Source organism: Diabrotica virgifera, chromosome 10 (assembly GCF_917563875.1).
Source record: "Diabrotica virgifera virgifera chromosome 10, PGI_DIABVI_V3a".
NCBI lineage: Eukaryota > Metazoa > Arthropoda > Insecta > Coleoptera > Chrysomelidae > Diabrotica > Diabrotica virgifera.
This window is the reverse complement of record NC_065452.1, coordinates 134,124,632-134,151,357: the sequence shown is the minus strand read 5'-3', so window position 1 is coordinate 134,151,357 and position 26,726 is coordinate 134,124,632. Positions and strand designations below refer to the sequence as shown.

The window sequence follows — 26,726 nt, the reverse complement described above, 5'->3', positions numbered from 1 at the left end:
TTAGATGTGTTTTGTTTATTTCTTGCAAGGAAAACTAAAGCAAAAGGTATTAATATGGCTGGGTTTAATTGAAATTTGCAGTTTTTTTGGGAAAACTCGGATTTTCTGAGTAAAATTTTTGTTGAAGGAAATCGGAAAAAAAAACAACTTTGTGCAGAACTAAATTACGGTGAATTTTTATTTGAGTGTTTTTGGCTCAAAGGAAAAATTTTAGGAGTTACAGACCATTAATTAAAAAAAAAGAAGATTTAGGAGTGCTAATTTGTTTATAAATAAAATAACACACTTTCGGCGGACTTGTCATACCCCATATTACTAATACAGTGGAACCTCGATTATCCGTCTCTCTATTAACCGTCAGGGTCCGTACGTAAATTGTATTGACTACATAAGCAAAAATTGGGTCATCAATTCATTTTGTTTGAGCATTGCGATAAGCCAAACGAAATTCGCTGAAATGTACAGTGCAGTAACAAATGAAGTTAGGGCTGAATCAACTGTTTTTTTTTTGTTGACTAAAGATGACATCAACGAATCGTTAATTTGTGACAAGGACGATTGCTGACAGATGATGAAATCATTGAAATGGCAAAAGAGGCGGACGAAACACATTCACGAGCTGACACAGACTCGGAATTTGATGGTGACGATGTCGATGATGTTATTGCAACTGACTGAACTGACCAAGATTTGCGTAAAGAAGCTAGAGAAGCTGCATCGCACATGCAACAATTTATCGAGTGGTATTCTTGACAAGAAGAAGCCAATAAAGTAGATTGCATGATCTTACGCGGATTAAGAAAAATGTGAAGCATCAGTAAAACAAAGATTTCAGAATATTCCAAATTGATTCGTTTGTATGAACAAAAATTCCTCTTATCTTATAAAACAAAACACGTAAGTAAAATTTGAGAGTTGTACTATCAATTTTCAATTTTTTTAATGTTCTGTTAACCGCCTTTTCGATTATCCGTCATACCCTTGGTCCGGTGCCCTGACGGATAATCGAGGTTCCACTGTATATGCAATCTTAAGATTCGATTTTAGCAATAAAATAGCTGGTACATAATTTTTCCCAAAAATGGCATTTTTTCGATAATTTTCCCAGACTATTAACAAATTCCAATAAACCGGAGCGCCAACCCAAATTCTGAGCAGTCTCAACATGATAAGGTTAATATCCCCAGTTGTAACTAATATCGAAATGAATAAGAATCGCTATACTCTGCGGCTGTCATGGCGGTGTCGAAATGAAATTGCGACTGTCGAAATGAATTAGAATCAGGCCCCTGAACCTAAGAATAAGATTCAGGAAATGCTAGATATGGTCGGTGCTCCTATATGGCATGGGAGGATAGGCTTTAAAAATAAACACAATGAATAAGATAGAGGCATTTAAGATGTGGATTTATCGACGAATCCTTAAAGTTCCCTGGACCGCACGAATAACAAATGAAGAAATCCTGAGAAGAATTGGTACAGAACGACAACTGCTATGCACAATTAAACAGAGAAAAACAGCATACCTGGGGCACCTAATTAGAAACGAAAGAAACCAGTTTCTGCAAACCATAATTGAAGGAAAGGTCGAAAGAAGAAAGGGAGTGGGCAGGAAGAAAATGCCATGGCTCCGTAATGTCAAACAATAGACAGGGCTAAAAAACATAGGAGACCTAATACATACTGCAAGGGATAGAGAAAAATGGTCAAACGTGATCGCGAACATCCATTAGTGGATTGCTTAAGAATAAGAGGAAGTTATGTCTCCTCTCATTTCCATATACATATTATGTTTTTGTTTGGTTTATTGATAGTACGTATCTTTTCGCATCTTCTTCAAATTTCTGGAAAACTTTTTCTGAATGTTTTTAGTTCTCGTTGGTATCATCACATCGTCCGCGTACGTTATGCACTGTTCCTTACTATTGAGAATAGTCCTGCTATATTTGATTTTCTGATTACTTGTTCTAATAAGATGAACGTCTTGTTTTAAACCTCTATTCGTTCTGAACTGCCTTGAAAAGCTTTCTTCCATTGTTACCCTATTTATCTTTTGTCTTTTGCCAAACTACTAACGTCAAGCGGAATACTCTTTCTTTCAGTCTATCGCCTACATATCGGCCTTAATACACCTATCTTATGTATAATTCGCTAGGGCTCAAAGATTTCGTACATATCCCTATAACTTTCGTATAACTGCTTAGAAATTCCACAAGATAATCGGAGTTTATGAAAAAATAAAATAAGTATGTAAAAAAATGATAGAAAACGCGTCAAAACAATAACTTTGACTAGTTTATAAACGAAGAGTGTAATAAATTAGATAAAAAACAAAAATCGTCAATAACGAGAAAGATAATAATATATTGTTGTCAGTCAAATATAGCAACACCTTGTATACAGGGTGTTTCAGAAAAAGGTAACACCGCCTCTAGGATAGGTAAAACTTTTTTGAAACACCCTGTAGAAACTTTTCGAATACTATGTAAGGGCGCGTCGTAGGAAAAAAGAGAAGATAGGTTTTTTGTCATAAATTGAACGAGAAATTCAAAAATGATATTTAATTTGAAATATATCAGTGACGTACTATTTTTTTTCTTTAAATAAATGTGACCATTACCCGTATGCGCGGCAATGATGAATATAAAATTCTTAATTGTATGTCGAAAGACACACAATAACTACCCCTTAAAACCCAACAAATTTCATTATAATGCTGCCTATAGTTTCGGTAGTTTCAGCAAAATTGTAAAAAATTTGTAAATTGTTTTGTTCTTCAACGCCCTGTATCTTGAAAACGGATGGCCTTACAAAAATTTTTTACTAAGCAAACTCCAATTCTTTTTTAGTTTTTTACCTATCATAGAGACTTTTTCTGGAACACCTTGTACACAAATATATACTTATATTTAAAAACTATTATAGACTTATTTAAAACTAATTGTAGAATTTAAAGTTCGGCATTCCTAAGGCACCCGGTAGTATAGTATTCATCTTCTTGATAAGTTTATTTCTCTTTTCTTTTTTAAAAAATTCTCTATGTACATTACCAAATATATATACCTCAAGCTTCTACGTTATTCATGAGAAGTGGAAAGGTTGAGGTTAGTGTTGAGGGATTTTAGAAAATCCCCTGCCACCAAAATCGGAGGATAAACTAAATCTTTATAAATGACAATAAGTTTATACAGTAGCAAAATTAATGAATTGCATTTATTATCTCATTTCGGCTATTTACATGACTCATTTGTCAAGTTTCATCGACTTTTAGATGAGGGTAACTGAAAGGAGGATCTGTTTGGCTATTTTACAGCAGTGGCGTAACCAGGGGGATGGTTTTAGGGATTGTAACCCCCCCCCCCATTGGGATGTACTTTGAGCTTTATACGCTTAACACCATTACTATTCCATACCCCATAGAGATCCCCCAATAGTTGTAACCACCACTTAGTATCATCCTGGTTACACCATTGACAGTGATCAGTGCCCTAAAAACCGGCAAAATAACGCAAAAGATATAAAACATACACTTCTCCAAGAAATTAACGCCTCGAATTTCCTAAACCTGTTGTCCGATGACAGTGATTTTTTTAACATGTTATAGCCTTATTCTTTAACAATCTTGCTTAATAATATTGTTGCTAGACAGGTAAATTGTCATTGTATACCGGGTGTACCAATCAAACTGTGATTTTTTCTCAAAGTTCGCATCACCCTGTGGAATATTATAGCATTTATAAAATACTAAAATTAAAACCCAACTATAGCCTCATGTTTTCTTAACATTCTGTTATCCGATTCATTCGTTTATGTTGGATAATAAAAAAGTTGGGTACTTTAACAACTATCCTTGTTTTTCATCAATGCAGAGTGTTTTTTTAAATAAGTATGGGAAACTTTAACGGCTAATTCTGCATGAAAACATAATGACAGTTTGCTTTATAAACATATGTGCGCAAATGCTTCGTTTCCGAGATAGGGCGTGTTGAAATTTTTCTTACAAACTAACGATTTATTTATTGCTCTAAAACCGATTGAGACATGCAAATGAAATTTTGTGGGTTTTAAAACGTATTTATTTATTTAGTAGTATTTTGTATTTTGACAACGACACCCGATTTGGGCGTCGAAACGTTAATAAAATTTTTTTTTCAATTTAATTGTGGCTTATTTCCCATATAAATAGTTAATTTTAAGACGTAGTTATTGCGCATTTTTTGACATACAATTAAGAATTTTATGTTCACCATTGGCGCACATAAGGGTCACATTACCCGTATGCACGCCAATGGTGAATATTCCTAATTGTATATAAAAAAATGTGCAATAACTATCTCTTAAAGCTAGGGTTACCATAATTTATTAAGACCAAATCCGGACAGGGGTAGTTCAAGGGGTTGTAGAAAATGTAAAATGTGAATTTCACTCTGTTGCTACCTCTACATTGTACATATATGCGAAATACTTAGTCTGTACTGGGCCCAGGGATAGGTTGTTCTTCATCTGTTCTTCTTTCGTACTTGGGGTTGTAGAAAATGTAAAATGTGAATTTCACTCTGTTGCTACCTCTACATTGTACATATATGCGAAATACTTAGTCTGTACTGGGCCCAGGGATAGGTTGTTCTTCATCTGTTCTTCTTTAGTACTTTTCAGAAGACATAATTTTTCTCAAAAGTGGCTTGTCATTTTTTATTTTGTCATGGAATTCGTAACATGACATAACAGAATTTGCTTTAATATCTTTACAACAGGAGAAGCTCCTTTACAACAGGCAGAGATAATCTTCCTGTTTCAGCCGTCCATCTAAAATTCATAATCGAACAGATACGTTCAGCAGGAGCCGAAGTACCAGGCAGACAAAAAATGAATTCTACTATTTTAAAAATATTCGTAAAGGAAACGTTGCTTTTAGAAAATGTTTCAAATATTTCTTGCCATTTGTCATGAGTGTTTGGGGTTTCTTCTTTAGGTAGTAAAATCCATTTAGGTTTCAGCTTTTTTAGAACTTGGAGAAGTGACGAGCGCTCATTAAATAATTCATCCATATTGACAGAATTCGGTACAACGCTGACTATAGTTAAAGCGCTCTTTTCCCTCTCTTTCCAGGTAGGATCACCTTGTAGCCTTAACCATTTGATTTAGCGCAGAATGAAATTTCCCACCGTTGGGCCAAGTGTTTTACATTTTTTTTAGCAAAGAAAAAAATCCGGACATTTCTCATATCCGGACGCCAATCCGGACATGTCTTTCAAATCCGGACTGTCCGGACGAAATCCGGACGAATGGTAACCCTACTTAAAGCCCACCAAATTTCATTTGCATATTATGTTAATCGGTCTTAGAGCAATAAATAAATCGTCAGTTTGTAAGAAAATTTCAACACGCCCTATCTCGGAAACGAAGCATTTGCGGACATATGTTTATAAAGCAAACTGTCATTATGTTTTCAGGAAGAATTGCCCCTTAAACCAGTTTGCCATACTTATTTAAAAACACCCTGTATTGACGAAAAACACGGCTAGTTGTTAAAGTACCTAACTTCTTTATTATCCAACATAATCGAATGAATCAAAAAACAGAATGTTAAGAAAACATGGGGCTATAGTTGGGTTTTAATTTCAGTATTTTATAAATGCTAGAATATTCCACAGGGTCACGCGGACTTTGAGAAAAAATTAGAGTTTGATTGGTATTAGTGATGTAACGAATATTCGTATTCGCATTCGCGAATATCCGCATGTATTTGCATATTCGCGTTTGCGAATATGAATATCAGAAAAAAAATAATTTGAAAATAACGTTAGATTAATAAAATCAAAATCTATTCTCTTTCTCATCTTTTTTTATTAAAAAAAGGTAACTTAACCTCGTATAATCAGATTATCAGCCTTCACGTTGGATTATTATTTGGTATAATGTAATAAAGCTTAAGATTCAGATTGATTTATACTAAATATCAATTAACTTCTCATTATAAATTTAGAAAACATTTCAAAAATAGAAACAAATTAAAAAAAAACTAAACATTCACATTCGCATCCGCATTCGCGAATGTCGTTATTAGATATTCGCATTCGTATTCGCGAATGTTCAAAAAACGACATTCGTTACATCACTAATTGGTATACCTGGTATAAAATGACAATTTACCTGTCTAGCAACAATATTACAGTACAGCCTAGTACAGCGATAGTGTTAAAGAATAAGGCTACAACATATTAAAAAAATCACTAAAATCGGACAACAGGTTTAGGGGTTAATTTCTTGGAGAAGTTGTGATAACGAGCGATCCACAATTATTGGAATCAAAGCTAGCCGTGCAAAAAATTACGTATGTCTTGTTTTAATCCGAAGTTTTATCATTGGTTTATCAATTAATTTTGATTAACATTATAAAACATAAAAAATCAGTCAAAACCTTTAACACAAAACTTTAATCAAAAATAAAAAGAATTAACAAAATCATAAGTAACAATAATAAATAAAATCAAATAAGATGCTGTATATATCCACCACCAACATATCTACATAACCTAACTTTTCTTGTTAAGTTGACGTACACTACAAAGTTGACGTAAACTGGAAAGTATATCTGAATTAAGAATAGACATGCACTGTGTAGCTATCTCTGTTGTTCAGAGCCACCTATGGTGACAATAATTTTGGATCACACGTTATATTATGAGATAAAGCTAGTTTTTATATTTGGCTAGTTGATTTCAGTCATAATTATACTTATGACTTCGAAAAACATTTTATTTTAATGTCCCAGGTTATTCGTTTCGGGTGTCACAAATAAACGTCAAATCGTAATAGAAACGTCAAATAAACTAATTTCAAACTTAAATTGTCGCTTATTAAAGCAGATCGTGTAATGGTTAGCAGTTACCTCTGAGCGGGAAACGTTTTTACCTTTGTTGTATTTATCCCATATCAACTTCGAATTATAGGTGAATATAGGACTTTTCTTTTATTCCGAGACAATGAGCTGACCAAATACCCAATTAGGTGGAGACCAATCAGAAGAAGAAGACATACATAACCTAATAAAACTCCACATCGAAAAGAAAGAATTTTTTCTGTAGTTTGATTCCTGTATACAATCAAACATAAAAATTTAATGAAAAACCCTTTACATGGTATAAAAATTTGTTATACATATTAGCATATTTACTTAAATTCATAGGATGGATAACATTTTTGTTATGTATTATTTTCCTCATCTTACTGTATGTCCTATTGCTATTTTTCTAATTGTATCCATTATATTATTTCTCTTGCTGGGTTTGTCTTTTTTCCTCGTTTTAACTACATATCTCTTATCCTTTTTTCCTTTATTGCCCTTACTATAGTCTCGTTTTTCATCCATATATTTATTTCTTGATTCATCGAAATTTTTTCTTTATTTTTCATTTAATACCTGGATCTTGTTTCTTATTATTTTTATTTCAAAACTAGTCAGTTACTCTTCTTCTCTTGTTGTTAATGTGCTTGTTTCACTGACATACATAACAATATGTTGTTTTTTAATAAAGTATGAAATTAATAAAAATTACTGTTCAATTAAATAAACAAAATAAATTTTAAAGCAATTATATTTACTGTGTTGGGATAATAATGGTGGGTTTTTCCAGATTTTCATTATTTACAGAGGAATTACTAACAAGATAATTTTACTATAATCCTTGTATTGTATACGTACTTAATAAAATATGTGGTATTAATAAAAATAAGGCACATGCTATCATTATTCATTAAAGTTAAAGTTGATCTCATGTAATCAAATGAACTATTTCCACATAACGTAAATAGTATAATACCTCAAAAATAGATATAAACCATTTTCGGATCTAATACTTCAATAAAAAAATATACAACTTATCAGTTGTGGTGAAAGCTGATATATCAAATAAGAAACTTATAGCTTAAGACATACTTATAGTCAGGAACTGTCTAAAAACAGTCTACAACAAAAAAGACATGAAGAATGACCTGCACAAGAATTATAATGTGAATAATAATAATAATTCACAGTAATCATAAAAGCTTTACATTGTCTTGAATGAAAAATAAAAAAATGGGATAAGGGACTGTTCAAGTATTATGTAACGCAAGTTGGGGGAAGGGGGTCAAAAATCTTCAAAAATTGCGTTACGCAATAGTTAAACTCCCATAAGAGTGCGTTACGTGGGGGGGCGGGGGTTAAAAATCTTCAAAAATCGCGTTACGTAATACTTGAACGCTCCCTAAGTGAAATCAATGAAGTTGTTATTTTTATGAAACATGGGGCTCACCCTGTATATTAAAAATTTATAATAAAATATATTAATCACACATCATCAACAAGACATAATATACTCATGAAATCTCTAAAAACAGTCTACAACAAAAAAAAAGACATGGAGAATGGTCTGCAGAAGAATAAAATTGTGTGAATAATGATAACTCATACTAATTATAAAAGCTTTACATTGTCTTGTATTAAAAATAATAAAAATGGGATTTATTTGGCTCAATAAAAATAAAAATCATGTGGGCTCACCCTATATATTTCACCCACTACCACAAAAAAAGACATGGAGAATGACATGTAAAAGAATTATGATGTGAATAATGATAATAAATACTAATCATAAAAGCATTACACTATATTAAATCAAAAATAAAAAAATAGGGTTTAGGACGCATCACTGAAGTTCTTATTTTTATAAAACATATGGCTCACCCTATATATTAGAAAAATCATCTTGAAATAAATCAAAAACACTGCATTAACCCAAAATATTCTAATTATGAATATATAGTACACCTCAATAAATTACTCTTCATCATAATATACTCAGCAAATGTCTAAAAAGTCTTCAACAAAAAATACATGGAGAATGACCTGTACAAGAATTATAATGTGGATAGTGATACTAATCATAAAAGTGTTACATTGTCTTGAATTAAAAATAAAAAAATTGTGAATTAGGTGGCATCAATAAAGTTCTTATTTTTATTTTAACATGTGACTCACCCTATATATTAGAAATTCATATTGAAATAAATCAATCACACTGTACTAACCCAAAATACCCTAATTATGAATATATTGTACACCTCAATAACTTACTCTTCATCATAATATACTCAGAAAATGTCTAAAAAGAGACTTCAACAAAAAAGACATGGATAATGACTTGTACAAGAATTATAATGTGGATCATGATACTCATCATAAAAGCTTTACATTATCTTGAATTAAAAATAAAAAAAATTAGAAAGAGGTAGCATCGATGAACTTCTTATTTTTATGAAACATGTGGCTTACCCTATATATTAAGAAATTCAGATTGAATTAAATCAATCACACTGTATTAACCCAAAATATCCTAATTATGAATATATTGTACACCTCAATAAAATACTCTTCATCATAATATACTCAGGAAATGTCTAAAAAGAGTCTTCAACAAAAAAGACATGGAGTGACCTGTACAAGAATTATAATGTGGATAGTGATACTAATCATAAAAGCTTTACATTGTCTTGACTTAAAAATAAAAAAATTGGGAATTAGGTGGCATCAATCAAGTTCTTATTTTTATTAAACATGTGACTCACCCTATATATTAGGAAATTCATAATGAAATAAATCAATCACACTGTACTAACCCAAAATACCCTAATTATGAATATATTGTACACCTCAATAAATTACTCTTCATCATAATATACTCAGAAAATGTCTAAAAAGAGTCTTCAACAAAAAAGACATGGAGAATGACCTGTATAAGAATTATAATGTGGATCATGGTACTCATCATAAAAGCTTTACATTATCTTGAATTAAAAATGAAAAAATTGGGAAAGAGATAGCATAGATGAACTTCTTATTTTTATGAAACATGTGGCTCACCCTATATATTAGGAAATTCATATTGAAATAAATCAATCGCACTGTACTAACCCAAAATACCCTAATTATGAATATATTGTACACCTCAATAAATTACTCTTAAATGTCAGAAAACTTACTCAGAAAATGTCTAAAAAGAGTCTTCAACAAAAAAGACATGGCGAATGACCTGTATAAGAATTATAACGTGGATCATGGTACTCATCATAAAAGCTTTACATTATTTTGAATTAAAAATAAAAAAATTGGGAAAGAGATAGCATTGATGAACTTCTTATTTTTATGAAACATGTGGCTCACCCTATATATTAAGAAATTCAGATTGAATTAAATCAATCACACTGTATTAACCCAAAATATCATCATTAGGAATATATGATACATCTCAATAAATTACTCGTCATAATATACTCAGGAAATTTTAAAAAGAGTCTTCAACAAAAAAGACATGGAGAATGACCTTGGAGAATAATGATCTAATCATAAAAGCTGTACATTGTTTTGAATTAAAAATAAAAAAAATGGGATTTAGGTGGCATCAATGAAGTTCTTATTTTTATGAAACATGTGGCTCACCCTATATACTAGAAATTCATATTTAAATAAATCAATCATACTGTACTAACCCAAAATATCCTAATTATGAATGAATTATACACCTCAATAAATTACTCTTCATAGTAATATAGGAACTCAGGAAATGTCTAAAAAGAGTCTTCAACAAAAAAGACAGGAAGAATGACCTTTACAAGATTATAAAGTGGATAATGATACTAATCATAAAAGCTTTACATTGTCTTGAATTAAAAAAAATGGTAATTAGGTGGCATCAATCAAGTTCTTATTTTTATGAAACATGTGGCTCACCCTATATATTAGGAAATTCATCTTAAAATAAATCAATCACAGTGTATTCACCCAAAATATCCTAATTATGAATATATTGAACACTGCAATAAATTACTCTTCATCATAGACAAAGAAGTTAATAAATACATACAATTGATTAATTTACCTCCTTATTTAATTATAAGTTTGTGTCCATATCTCTATAATATTTAGTTGGAAAAAACCCTGAATTAAAATATTTCTTTACTGAATATTGTGTGCATGTAAGGGAAATTGTTGAATTGAAGTAATTAAATAAACAAAAGATTTTATATAAAAACTCACCCTATATTAAGTGCCCTCCTCTTTTGGATGCTCTTAGTGGGATCAGCACCTAGAAAAATTTTGAATTAAAGAAACTGTAAGACGAAGATAAGATAAATGAAATACTTTTTATACATTGAATTATGAGCAACTCTAATTTATAAAATCTGGGTACCTAAAGAATTAAGACATTGCTAAGGGTTGTTTTAAGTACGAGAATTGATCCATGAAAGCCACTTTTGATCGGAATATAATACCACTAATTGTATGAAATAAACTAGTAAAAATACAAAATAATACTTTAGGCTTTTACACTTCGATAACCGCGTAAATAGTGCATATCAAGGATTTTATTATTTATAAATAAACTGAAACATATGACCAACTTAGTCCACACAGCTTTACTAACCTGGCACAGAATGCGTAACAGCTGACATCTGTGAGATAAATCATGCGAATTGATGTACCACCGCTATTATTTTGAACACATTGCAATTACAAATTGATAATTTAGCTATTAAGTTCCTTATTTTTAATCACAAACATTCAAATCAAAATTTATGTTTACAATGAAAGCTCCGCCATGTTCTAATCATAACCATGCAGGGTGGTAGGAGGGGCTTGACTGGCGTTTGGCAGCTGACGTACATTAAAATTAAAATTGGTCACAAAATGTTAAATGATGTTATTAAACTACAGTCACTATCAATCCGACAGCTAAACTTAAACTTAAATTAAACCAAACAAATGAAATAAAATAGATAAAAACCAGACAAAATAGTTATATTAGAACCACGACATAACAGTGCAGAGATTTGAGTAGCAGAAAGATAATGAAGAACAGTTCTTCTAAAGATTAAGAAATCAAATACCTAACATTTTCTCATTGTATTATTGTTACTATTAAATATTATTTTGGTATTATTACCATAACAATCGTGTTGCAATTTAACGTTAGAATTTAAAATAATTTAAACATTTCTGCTTGCAAAAATCGGAATTTTATTTTTATTACTTAACCTTACATGTTACGAATTTTATTTCAAAGCGTTATACATTTGTGTCCTGTTTTGATTAGAAATTTCTATACTCGTTTATCAATCTACTACAATTTAATTAATGTTGACACAATCATGAGATAATAATAATAAAATAACATTGGTATTTTAATGTAAGTTGGTGCCACTATATAGGCAACCAAATATGCTTCTACAATAAAATCGCTATTTTAAAGTAAAGACTATATCTTAGATAGGCAATCAAATATACAGGAGCCAGGCAATTTTAGTTGTATACCTGAAAGCTAAAAATCTCAAAGTAGGCTACCGCAGATTACTGTGGTGTAAATATAATACAAAGTATTTAAAATGACATAATTCATTATGTTTATTTAATTGGTCTGTATCGTCTATATGTATATGTTAAAAGAGAGACTAAGATAATAGGTAATTGTTCAAACTAACGAAATTTATTATTCTTAAGCTTTCTTAAGCTGGCTTGGGCATTCCTTCTCAATGGTAGGTGGTCTTTCGTTTGGGTTGAATAGATTCCAATCCTTTCGATCTGCTAGTTATCTGCTCCTTCCATATGATGGCTAATAAATTTTTATTCGAAAAATTCAACCCATCGATTTATGACAGAATATTTCCCTCTCTGTTCTTCTCTCTCCCATGGCGCTACAGCCCAAATCCCCCAGCATCCGCCTCCAAGTATCTCTGTCCCTGGCTACCCTCCTCCCGCAATACCCCTTTAGCATCGGTGCTCACTTCATCTATCCACCTCTTTCTTGGTATTCCCACTGACCGACGCCGACGTGACCTGCCCAGCGCAATCTTTGTATTTTTGCATAATTTGCTATATAGAGGGTTCTCGTGAACCCTCTATAGCAAACCTCGTGAACCTATAACTGAACTTGAACTCTCGTGAACCTATAACTCGTGATTGAACCTTATTCATATTCTCCATATGCCATATACCATTGTCACAAATGAGCCACGTACCTAATAAATCTTTCCGTTCTTACAGCTCTATATTCTTGGCTTAAACTCTTCTCATTTTGTTCAAATTTCTATAGAACTGTAGAGTTTCGCATTGATTTCTTAGCCCTTCTATGCTTTCTAACTAATTTATTGTCTCAAATTGCCTCTTTTTCTTTTCTTCTTGTGGTTCGGTATTCCTCCTTAGCGGTATTCCTCCTTTGGCTGGCCACAATCGCTAGTTTGGGGTGCAACGTTCACTTCACATAAGAACCTACGGCCAATCATCGGAAGCTGCTTTGTGGATCCAGAGAGTAGCGCATCAGAGTGGTCCGTCTGGCTTGGCCCTTATTCAGTTTTGCTTCAATTCAATCAAACAATATTCAGAGGCGTGCGGTCCATGGAAGCGGGGGAAGCGCCGCTTCCCTATTTATTTGTCGATACAGTCGAACCCGCTTATTGGAATAGCCTTGGTGCCAAGCAAAAGTATTCCTATAACCGGGTTATTTTAATAACCGATCATTGGTTGCTAGTAGAAACGTTTCGGGACCTCAAATTTATATTCCTTAAACCGGGATATTCCTATAACAGGTATTCTAATAAGCGGGTTCGACTGTATAAGAAAATATATTATTAATTAATATTTAATAATAAATTTTTTTCCATAATCCAAATAATCTACATATTACCTAGCCAATAGGCATTGAAAAATATTAAAAATTAATCGCGTACGAACGAACTCAATATGCACACAATTCAACTATTTGGTCCACTCCTGGCAGAAGCGCATCTCAAAATCGCCGCTTGTCATGCAGTTGTCCCTTTTAAAATTGGTCAGGGTTCAATGACCGCACCCACCAGTCGCGCGAATTTTGGTATGCCATGGCAGCGCTCGTTTATATCGCCTTCCCGAAAGTGAGATGTTCCGACTGTTACTGCTGCTAAGGGGTGCTTAGGTATTACATACATTCGCTTAAAGAATATTTCGATTTAAATTTTTTGCAGAGATATTTCCTTTTACTGATCTTTTATTTGACAATTTACAGAAATCAAATGGTATTGCATTTTGTATAAGACAAATTGATGACTTTATTAATACGATAATTAAAAAAACGAGAGCAGTTTAAAAATATTTGGGATAAAACTGAACATATGGGGTTTGAACATGAAAGAAAAATAATGAAGATTGATAATTTCGGAGACAGAGAGACAGAGAAAACAGAGGAAATAAAGAGACCTTTTGATAATATTCTACAACAAATGAATTCTAGCTTTCAAAATTTTAACGATTTAAAATTTGTAGAATTATATATAATCTTAATATTTCTAATTATAATTCATCAAAATTTCCCACAGAGGAATTTATGCCATTACGATTAAATAATGAAAATTTTTTGATAGCCCAGCTTTGCATTCTCAGTTAAGTATCATTTATGAAACAACTGACATGAATGATAAAGAAATACCCAGAAATCTGGGATTTCTTTATAACTACTGGTTTAAACAAGTCGCTGTGTGAAGTGGTCAAGTTGTGTGAATTAGTACTACTAACTATCCCTGCCACAAGTGCATCAGTTGAAAGAAGTTTTGCAGTATTAAGATGCATTAAAAGTTTCAAATTAAGAGTTTAAAAGAAATTCAACAAGCGAAGACAGACTTTGAAAGTTATCCCTATTATCCATTGAAAAATACTGCATCCAACAATTATCAGAAGTTGATAGGAGAATAGACCTCGAGTATAAATAAGTGTCATTTTAGTGAAAGTTGTGTGTTGTGGAAAATGCCTCGGAGTATATTTTTTTAAATAGGATTCTTCTTTAGAAAACCAAGCCCGGCGCGAGGACTCAAGGCCCGAGCTAGCAATACAGATCAATGATAGGTCACTAGTCACTAGACATAGCGGGAATAGAGTGCCTCACGCATTCACGCGTCACGGATTTAGTGTGTGAGTCCTTGTACGCAGGACGTCTCACATAATTAAGTACTTTGCTGATAGAGAGCCCCTGCGCATCAGAGTGTTATCAGGTGGAAAGTTGCTCGACCCTCGACCCTTAAGAAAATATTTTGCCGCACCGCACGCCACTGCAATATATTATGCTTGTTTCACAGCAAGCATATATTGTTACTTATAACTAGAGAGCGGAATATATGCAAAGTGCATATAGATGCATATATTGCATATTTTCAGACAACAAACACAACATTGCATATTTAAGCTAAACACGATTTATTTTGCATATTTTAAAAATAAATTATATAAAAGTTTAAAGTTTTCCTCTCTTAGTTGGAATTTTATAACTTCGATATGAACGAGCTCGTTATTTATCTATCTATCGCTCATTATTATCTATCTGGACTTTCCCATTACTACCTGAATTTAACAATTATGGGTGTTCCCAGAAAAATATTATTTTATTAACGTAGCAAGTCGTAGGTACCTACCTGCTTTTAAGGGTCTAATATTTATTTTGTCAGTTTCCGGCCAACATTTGTTTAAAGTAAACGTTGTGTCGTATTTAGTGTTTTTGAAGTGATTGGTATATAATAAATTTAAATATGTCTACCATTCAAAAAAGTGCTTGTATAAAGTGTTTTCCCGAGTTAAAGCTAAGTGGAGACAAAGTATTTTGCAAGGCCTGTTCCAAAATCGTAAGTTACATTCATTTTCACATTTCATTTTTTAAATGAGGAACTGACAAACAAAAGCATCATGTCCCACAAAAGAAATTTTTCTGGAAAGAGTGTTTTTTTGACACACAAAACTTGTTTTTAATTATAAAAACAAGTTTTGTGTGTCATTTCATTTGTTTTTATGTGAAAAATAAATATGTATTAAACATAAATGTAGGTTGAATTTTTTAAACATAAATGTTTATATTTAATATATTGTTTTATTTTTGAGTATTTTTAATATGCATTTGCATATTTAGACAAATTTAGAAAAAATAGCTGCATATTTGTAGTAAAAGTAATGCATATATGCGCATATTTTGGTAATGTTGTGTTGCATATATTCCGCTCTCTACTTATAACCATGTATTTCGTGTTTTTGGTGTTAAAAACAAATCCAAACTTGCTACTTATTTGTGATATTCTGGAAACAAGAGTCTGAAGCCCTTCCAGACTGTCTGCAAAAAAGTGTTATCAGCATATCTTATGTTGTTTAATTGTTCTCTCTTTATAAGTATTTTTTCGTCTATATCAGTTAGCGCTAGGTTCATAATGTGCTCTGATTACATTTTTTTTATTTATTTATCAACGGGCAATCACCCAATTAAAATAGAGTATAAACATTAATCACATGAGATTTTTAACCTAATCTAAGGACAGTTTTTAAGCTGAGCTTTAAATTCTTTTGGAAAACTATAACAATCTAAACTTTCCGAATATTGGTTAGCAAACCTAGGTGTTCTAGACATGAAGGAGTTGTGTCCATAGTTTGTGAGATGGGGTCTAACGTAAAAGGGTTGATTTAGCCTTGTTTGTCTACTGGGAACATGGAGGCTAATTTTCTCCAATAGTTGAGGACCAAAATTATTGGAGTGTAGCATGCTATAAAACATTGTGAGATCCTTATGCATGCGTCGGATTTGGAGAGAGGTTATGTTGAGAGACTTTTCTATATTAGAATAGTTAATTTCATCAACCCTCTGGTTTTGTTTAAATGCAACAAATCTTAAGAACTTGTGCTGAACTCTCTCAATAGCTTGAACATGGTTGTTATAGTGTGGAGACCAAACACATGAACAGTAATCTAGGTGAGGTCTCACAAGTGAACAATACAATATTTTTATGGATGGGATATTTAGAAAGTCTTTAGCACAACTTTTGATAAATCCTAAAAGTTGAAGTGATTTTGAGACTACAGATGAGATATGGGGGATGTAGGATAAGCTGGAATCGAGCACAACACCTAGCTCTTTTATCTGAGATACAGAGTCTAAAGGACAATCCTTAATAGTATAGATATGATTTCTAGGAGTTCTATTTCGACCAAAAACCATTAAGTGACACTTTTTAACATTAAGTTCCATTCCGTTGCTATCACACCAATAGCTCAACCGATCCAAGTCAGATTGTAACTTTCGATAGTCACCATCATTCTCGATTTTCAAATATAATTTTAAATCGTCAGCAAACATTAGGAAAAAAGCAAAGTGGAAACAGAAGGCAATATCATTAACATAGATATTGAATAGAAGGGGTCCCAGATGTGACCCTTGTGGCACTCCCGAATGTACCTTAATTTCAAACGATTTAAAACCCTGAACACGTACTACATATTTGTATTCTTTCAGATAGGTAGGATAACAACTATTCTAAAAGTTATTCACCCTGGATACCCAGACCTCTCAACTTATTGATTAAAATCTTGTGATTTACCCGGCCAAACGCCTTTGTAAAGTCTGTGTATACACTGTATACTATACAGCATGAACCTGGAAGCCACCTTCAAGAGATTCCCCAAGGAAGTCGGTAAATGTCAATAAATTAAGTTCAGTGGAGCGGCTAGAGAGAAATCCAAATTGCTGGTCGATAAAACAGCATTTTAAACTTGCTGACAAATAGTCACAAACAAGACTCTCAAAAATTTTGGGAATACAACTCAGAATGCTAATCGGACGATAATTGTTCAAATTGAAGAGTCTCAGATGCAGAATTCACCATTAATATGGTAAATAGTTATTTAAATCTGAGACTTTTCGTGTTTAAAGTTCTTTCTGGTACATCCTTCATCTGCGACTTTTACAATTTATAAGACGCAGACGACGAATATAGAAAACAAAAAGGATTCCTTGCAATCACATTCCGTTTTCATTCGTCTCGGAAAATGACAGAAGAGGAACTTTCTAGTACTCAAATCTGAGTAAAGATAGAAAAGTAAAAGATGGTTTTGCTTGTTTTTGATTCAGAGGAATGCACAATCGCTGGACAGCTGTTTCCACCATTTCAGGCTTTTTCAACAGCGCTAGCGTGCACTCCTCTGAATCGAAAAACAGCTCAACCATCAATTTTAAGGGGAATTTGATAATTGTTCACTTGAGACTTATCTCCAGATTTTAGGTAATAAAGCTAGTTTTCCAGTAGGCTGGGAACATCCCGGTCTTTAATTACAGGTTGAAAATGTGAAAAAGAGGTCTAGAAAGTAAAAAGCTTAAGTGTTTAAGAAAAGAAGGTGGAAGACCATCTGGACCTGGCCCTTGTTGCTATCCAAAATGGAAAGTTTTTCATATACAGGGTGAGTCATGAGGAACTGTACATACTCCTACCTCGTATAGAGGCTCCTATGGGGAATAACAAATGACCATTAAAAAGTGTCTGCTCCCATTGTTTAATAATATACAGGGCGAGTTTCGCATTTTGACAGAAATTTGTATTTGTCATAATTTTTGAACGGTCAGATCGATGTGTCTCTTATTTTGGTCAATCGTTACACTATTACCACCCAATCAACTGATTTATTCAAACTAAAAAAAAATCAGGTCCAGCTTTAAAAAATTAGTTCGTTTGGGTCTTACAAAAAATTTCACTCTGTATATGCTTTTTGAAAACTCTAATATGAATTTTACAAATTAGACAAATAAGCAATTAAAATGGCGTATTTATTTTTTCCCCACACGATTACTTAATTTTTTATAAAAAAAATCAAATTTGACTATGAATTAAAAGTTTGGTAAAGTGAACTATAGATTTAAGAAAATTAACTTTTATTACAAAGATTAATTTTTTTTTAAACAAAAATTTAATTTATGTTACCACCCAATTAACTGATTTATTCAAACTAGAAAAAAATCAGGTCCGGCTTTAAAAAATTAGTTCGTTTGGGTCTTAGAAAAAATTTTACCCTGTATACGCTTTTTGAAAATTCTAATATGAATTTTACAAATTAGACAAATAGGCAATTAAAATGGCATATTTATTTTTTCCCCATACGATTACTTAATTTTTTATAAAGAAAAGAATCAAATTTGACTATGAATAATTAAAAGTTTGGTAAAGTAAACCATAGATTTAAAAAAATTAACTTTTATTACAAAAATTATTTTTTTAACAAATATTTAATTTATGTTACAACCAAATCAACTGATTTATTCAAACTAGAAAAAATCAGGCTCGGATTTAAAAAATTAGTTCGTTTTGGTCTTAGAAAAAATTTCACCCTGTATATGCTTTTTGAAAACTCTAATATGAATTTTACAAATTAGACAAATAGGCAATTAAAATGGCATACTTATTTTTTCCCCACACGATTACTTAATTTTTTAATAAAAAATCAAATTTGTCAAAATCGGAATTTTAACCTAAAAATGGAAAAAAATGAAATCACGGTTTTAACTCGCTACAACTCTGTTCCATTTTAATATTTATTTTTTCTGAAATTTTTACAGCACATATATCTCTTATTATTGTGAAGACTATGAAAATTGTTGTAGACTTTCAGTCTTCTTCTCGTAAAACTTATGAATTTTTAAAAATAAAAGGTGCAGATTCGTGAATTGCAAAGTTAAAGCGCAAAATTTTTAAAATTTATCTATTTGATCACGTCTATGTTAAACTGTAGAGTCCAAAGAGAAGTGTTATGGGGAGTTTTAGATCTAGATGTGTTATAGGAAAAAAAGGTGAAACTTTTAATTTTAAGAATAACGTTGTTTAATTTTTTTATTTTTATAGTAAAATTGCGATTATGACAAATTTGATTTTTTAATAAAAAATTAAGTAATCGTGTGGGGAAAAAATAAATATGCCATTTTAATTGCCTATTTGTCTAATTTGTAAAATTCATATCAGAGTTTTCAAAAAGCGTATACAGGGCGAAATTTGTTCTAAGACCCAAACGAACTAATTTTTTAAAGCCGGACCTGGTTTTTTTCTAGTTTGAATAAATCAGTTGATTGGTTGGTAACATAAATTAAATATTTGTTTAAAAAAAATTAATTTTTGTAATAAAAGGTAATTTTTTTAAATCTATGGTTCACTTTACCAAACTTTTAATTCATAGTCAAATTTGATTTTTTTTATAAAAAATTAAGTAATCGTGTGGGGAAAAAAATAAATATGCCATTTTAATTGCCTGTTTGTCTAATTTGTAAAATTGATATTAGAGTTTTCAAAAAGCTTATACAGGGTGAATTTTTTTCTAAGACCCTTCTTCTTCTTGATGTGCCTATCCGTGACGAATGTTGGCGATCATCATGGCTATCTCGACTTTGTTTACCGCAGCGCGGAAAAGCTGCACAGATGTTGTGTTTAACCAGGTTCTGAGGTTCTTTAACCAGGATGTTCTTCTTCTTCCTGGACCTCGCTTTCCAAATATTTTTCCTTGCAGGATGGCTTGTAAGAGGGCATATCTGGATTCATTTCGCATAATGTGTCCAAAGTATTCCACCTTTCGAGATTTGATGGTGGTTAGTACTTCTCGGTTCTTCCCCATTCTTCTAAGAACCTCCTCATTTGTGACCCGATCAGTGCATGGGATTTTAAGAATTCTCCGATATAGCCACATCTCAAATGCTTCCAATTTTCGGCACATATCCTCGTTCAAGGTCCATGATTCAACACCATAAAAAAGGACAGAGAAGACGTAACATCTCAGCATTCTTACTTTTATACCAAGAGAAAAGTTGTGGCTCTTGAAAAACGCCCCCATACGGTTGAAGATTGATCTAGCTTTTCCGATGCGCGCTGTTATTTCTTGGTTATTGGTCCATTCTTCATTTATTATGGTGCCGAGGTAGTTGTAGTGCCTCACTCTTTCTACAGGGGTTTGGTTGATATAGAGTTGACCTTCTGTTATCTTTTTCTTGCTGACGATCATAAGCTTTGTTTTCTTTACGTTTATATTGAGTCCATATTGTTAACTGTAATACGTGATTTTGTCCATGAGGACTTGTAGGTCTTCTAGGTTGTCCGCAAATACTATGGTGTCATCTGCATACCTGATATTCTTTAGCCGGCACCCGTTTAGTAGAATACCTTTTTCAGTTTCGTGCAAGGCTTCGATAAATATTTTTTCAGAGTAAAGATTGAAAATTAGGGGGGACAAAATGCAGCCTTGCCTCACTCCACGCATGATTTTGACATATTCGGTGAGTTCACCGTCAACTCTGAGGTTTGCAGTCTGATTCCAGTAAAGGTTTCTAATTATTTTCAGATCTTGGTTGTTAATTCCTGCTTCTTTTAGTATTTGCATCATCTTGGCGTGTTGTACTCGATCAAACGCCTTCTCGTAATCAACCAGACATGCGTATACGTCGCAATTTACGTTTCTGCATCTGTGGAATAAGACTTGTATTGAAAACAAAGCCTCTCTCGTACCAACAGCATTTATGAACCCGAACTGCCCAGGCAACCAAGTGAGGTCGTATAACGTCGAGGAAACGTCAGTTTTGGTTGAATATATACGGGTCATTCCATTTCAAATCACTCAATTTTGGAGCAAAAAAAATTTTGGACCTCCGATTTGTCTAAAAATTGGTATATAGCTTCTGCGGGACGTAAAAATAAGATATTTAATGTCAAAAAGTCTTCTTCTTCTTTTTTTCTCAAAATGTTATTTTATGCGATTTTACAGTGATTTGGTGTTTATTTATACAAATTTGAATTTTCTATCGTAAAGTATCAATGGAAAACATAATATTTTAATAGAAAGGACTCAAAAATGTCATTATATGGCATTATAACAAGTTACTTTGATTCAAAACAAGCTTTTGATAAAATTGTATAGTGTAGAAAACGTTAAAATACCGTTTTTTACATTTTTCTCCATTCCCAAAATACATCATAATCGATTTGGCTGAAAATTTGCCCACAGATACACAAAAAATAGGACTTTACGTACTGAGAAGGATTTGAATTATGTTATAATACCAAAAAAGTTACATGCAATATTATAGTCAAAAATATAGGTCTACTGTAAGTACAATTAACTCGAAAATATCGACCTCACGACAAAAATTGTTAAAAAGAAATTGTAATAATTGTAAATACGATTTATTTGGAACAATTTCAGTTGCTATCATTTTTGTCGAAAAGTTAAAAATGGCGGAGATATTGAGCAAAACAGGTTCTCCTTTAAAATCAAGATGGCGGCTAATGTAACGGAGGAATTCATTCGTGATTTTAAATATAGGCTACTACTGACTCTCCTAAAGATCAGAAAAATAAAATTTTGGGCAGCTCGGCATTCAAGGTCAAATGCTATCCCAACTGGACTAATATATACTTATGAGTCTGATATTACTGCATGTAACTTTTCTGGTAGTATAATATAATTCAAATCCTTCTAACCACTTAAAGTCCTATCTTTTGGCTATCTGTGGGCAAATTTTCAGCCAAATCGATGATGATGTATTTTGGGAATGGAGGAAAATGAAAAAAACCTTATTTTAACGTTTTTTACACTATAAAATTTGATCAAAAACTTGTTTTGCTTCAAAACAACTTGTTATAATGCCATATAATGACATTTTTGAGTCCTTTCTATTAAAATATTATGTCTTTCATTAATACTTTACGACAGAATATGCAAATTTGTTTAAATAAACACCAAATCACTGTAAAATCGCATAAAATAACATTTTGAGAAAAAAAGAAGAAGATTTTTTGACCTTAAATATCTTATTTGTATATCCCGCAGAAGCTATATACCAATTTTCAGACAAATCGGAGATCCAAAATTTTTTGCCTGAGTGATTTGACATGGAATGTACCATACACGTGTTTAAAAATTACGTCATATAGACGTCTTTTGTAAGTGATTTTAAATACATAAGATTAATGACGTTTAAAATGCGTTTAAAAAACGTTTTCATTTCAGACAGTTTAAGTCTGATGTCACAAAATTGGGAGGAGCATGTTTGTATTACTCCAAACAATTTCGTTAAATAATGTTCATAAGAAATTTCTCATTTATTGTGTACGTGGTTTGTGTCTTGTGTAATAAAATAAGACTTTCATTTAGATATTTAGTTGAAGAAACGTGTTAATTAAGAGATTTGCATTCGTTTTTGCTCAGTGAGTTAGTTTAATGCAATATGCTTCTTGACAACTGTTTGAGGTTATCTTTATTTTCTGTTAATGAACTATAATTATGTGTTATCGAGTTTAATTAAATTAATGTTTAGCCTTCTAAGATTGCTTCAGCAGTCTACAAGATTTAGTTATGAGATGGCAAAGAAAAATGACGCTCATGTACTACTGTATACAGGTATTCCAAAATGAGTTGTTCATGATTCTTTTTGATTTAATGGACAGCGTTAAATTAAGGCATTAAGTATGCTGGATAATTTGTTAATAAATTATTTATTAGTTTATATATGTTGTTTCAGTTTTGACACAGTAAGTAGGTAGGTATACTTATATAAATAGTGAAAATTCTATAATGCGAGGGCTGGTACAATCATGCAGAATCAATGTTAGATTGCTTCTAATGCACAAGCGATCTTAAACAAATTGTAGTATATCTTCGACACATGGGACGTAGAACGGGTTTCATGTTACCTATTTTTTATACTACCTATTTTGAAACATCTGAAAGAGGTCACTTTTTGAAAGTATTCAAGACGTGATTTTACCGACGTATAAAAGTCGTCACCTTTTTGACGTCAAATCGATGAGACAAATACACGTGATTTTCAACGTCGGTACTACGTCATAAAAACACGTCAATTGGTCATGTTTATGACGTGTTATCTACGTTATAAAAACGTCGTTTGGTTGCCTGGGTGGTTGGGCGAAATTTGACCCAAATTTCTAAGACCCAAATGAACTAATTTTTTAAAGCCGGAACTGATTTTTTTCTAGTTTGAATAAATCAGTTGATTGGGTGGTAATAGTGTAACGATTGACCAAAATAAGAGACACATCGATCTAACCGTTCAAAAATTATGACGAATACAAATTTCTGTCAAAATGCGAAACTCACCCTGTATATTATTAAACAATGGGAGCAGACACTTTTTAATGGTCATTTTTATTCCCCATAGGGCCCTCTATACGAGGTAGGAGCATGTACAGTTCCTCATGACTCACCCTGTATAGACGAAATAGAAATGCCAAATTGAGATATAGTAAATTGTGATAAGTTGATGTCACCAGAATCTAAAATAATTATCCTGCAAAACACAGTCTATATCACTATAAGTTTTTGAAAAGTATTCAGCAAACAAATTAACAATTTCTGTACCACTAGAACTAGTGATATTATTATAGTGTACAACTGATGGTATAGTAGGTTTGCTATTTTTATTACTAACAAATTTCCAAAAATGTCTAATATTATCTCTGAGAGATGATTCAGTTAATGCAATGTAATCACGATAACATTGTTGTTTTAAGCGTTTACATTGAGCCCTTAATGCAGAAAACTCATTAAAGAGAGTGGGGGATTTAGTTCTCAGATATTCTTTGTGAACTTTCTTTGCTGTGCTGAATACTTTTTAACAGGAACATAAAGATCAATTGTTAAGTATATAATATCGTAAAAAATACTGATCATATCATCAAAAGACTTATTTTTAAACAAATTATCCCAATTAAATTGAGAAAGAAAACTTGTAACATCTAGGACGTTCATCGCATGGAAATCTCTATAAAAAGCGTCACCAATCAGTCCAGGGTTGTTAACACATGATTCACACTTAAATTCAAAAGATATAGGTGGATGATGAATATCCAAAGGAAGTAAGGACTATCTCTGCTGTTGATATCTTAGCTTCGCCATCGTCCATGAAAATCAGATCCAGAAAATTGTTGTGTTCATTTTTAACATAGTTGACTTGATAAAGGTTATGGTATGAGCATGAAGCTGAAACAATCTGTATGGATTCAACTTCACGAGTACGAGGTGAAGCTCCTGTCAAAGGGGTACCCACTGAAGACATTCTATCCTTGGACCAGTTACAGTAAGGAAGGTTAAAGTCCCCCAGGATACAAAACTTGTGATCCGGATTTTCATCCGATAGTTTCTCCACATTCTCCGTAAACCCATTCCTATATTGAATAAGGTTCTGAAACGGTTTACTTGTGAAAAGACAGTATCAAGAGAAAATTCAAGAATGGACCTTACACGAAACTAACAGAGGATTCAATCAAATCACTGGAAAACAAAATACATATACAGGGTGTAACAAAAATACAGGTAATAAATTTAATAACATACTCTGGGACCAAAAATAGTTCGATTGAACCTAACTTACCTTTGTACAAATGTGCACATAAAAAAGTTACAGCCATTTGAAGTTACAAAATGAAAATCGATTTTTTCCATTATATCGAAAACTATTAGAGATTTTTTATTGAAAATGGACATGTGGTATTCTTATGGCAGTAGTATCTTAAGAAAAAAGTATAGTGAAATTTGGACACCCCATAAAAAATTTATGGGGGTTTTGTTCCTTTAAACCCCCCCAAACATTTGTGTACGTTCCAATTTAATTATTATTGTAGTACCATTAGTTAAACACAATGTTTTAAAAACTTTTTTGCCTCCAGTACTTTTTTGAAAAATCAGTTTATATGAGATATTTTGAATATTTGTCAAATCCACCACATACATATTTTTGTATAATATGGTAAGTACGATTATGGAGATTTGGTTATGAAAATTTATTTGTGATTTACATTGTTAGGTATATTTTGAACCGTATTAAAAAAGACGCCACATCTCGATAAAAGATGCCTTATCGAAAAAATACAATACAAAGAGGCAAAAAAGTTTTAAAAACACTGTGTTTAACTAATGATATCGCAGTAATAGTTTAATTGGAACGTACACAAACATTTGGGGGTTTAAAGGAACAAAACCCCCATAAAATTTTTATGTAAACATAATAAAAAAGAAGCCGCATCTCGATAAAACTGGCTTATCGAAAAGATACTAAGAGGCAAAAAGTTAAGCCTTACTCTCCCTCTCCCACAACACTGGAAATTACACTTTTAACTACTAGCACCACCTATCAGTTAAGGTACCAAGTTTTACCGTGTGTTAAAACCAAGCATCTTTTTGTATCTACCATACAGATTCCTTTTTCGATACTTACCGGCTCTTTAGAGTTTTCTTTTTCGCCGGTTCGATCTCTTTGAGTGCGACTGTCCACGCCATCTATGCGTTGATGGATAGACGAACAGAACCAACGAAAAAGAAAACTTTAAAGAGTCGGTAAAGTAGTGAAAAAGGAATCTGTATGGTAGATACTTTGTTTTAACATGGTTTTAACTCACGGCAAAACTTGGTACCTTCACGAATAGGTGGTGCTAATAGTTAAAAGTGTAATTTCTTATTTATTAATATTTTGATAAGCATAAATAAATTGTTTATTAAGTCAGAATCATTATATTAAAAATTTCCTGCTAAAGTTAGGATATTATTATTATTAAAATTTAAAAAAAATTGTTTTATGGGTTGACTCCAAAATCTCAACTGTCATCATATAGGGAAGAAAATTAAATTAAAAACTTGTTTAAAAATTTATTTCAATTAAAAATTTGTTTATAATTCTAAAAAGATTAAGTTATTAAAAAGTATTAAACGTTAGAATAAAAAAAATATGGTATACCAGAAAGATTTTAGATTTTATTTCTAATTTTTATGCGTCTGGTTTATATTCAGCAGTTGCGCCAAATGTAGGCAACTTACAGTTAGTATTTGAAGACTGCCAACTATTTAAAGAAATATTACTAGTTTTTCGTCTAGC

The 26,726-nt window shown here is 32.0% G+C and overlaps 1 protein-coding gene across 2 annotated transcripts in view; it reads right to left on the bottom strand.

The window, feature by feature from the left end:
* Positions 1-11,681, bottom strand: part of LOC114344813 (aryl hydrocarbon receptor nuclear translocator homolog) — a 357,658-nt gene extending 345,977 nt beyond the window's left edge. Inside the window, exons 1-2 of one of the 2 annotated variants that reach the window (XM_050641369.1) lie at positions 11,466-11,681; positions 11,078-11,126 (exon numbers count right to left, since the gene is read on the bottom strand). In XM_050641369.1, the coding sequence (XP_050497326.1) occupies positions 11,078-11,126; positions 11,466-11,493 (77 nt within the window). In that variant the 5' untranslated portion in view covers positions 11,494-11,681. The other variant, XM_050641371.1, reaches the window with a different exon arrangement.
* Between the last annotated feature and the right edge of the window lie 15,045 nt (positions 11,682-26,726).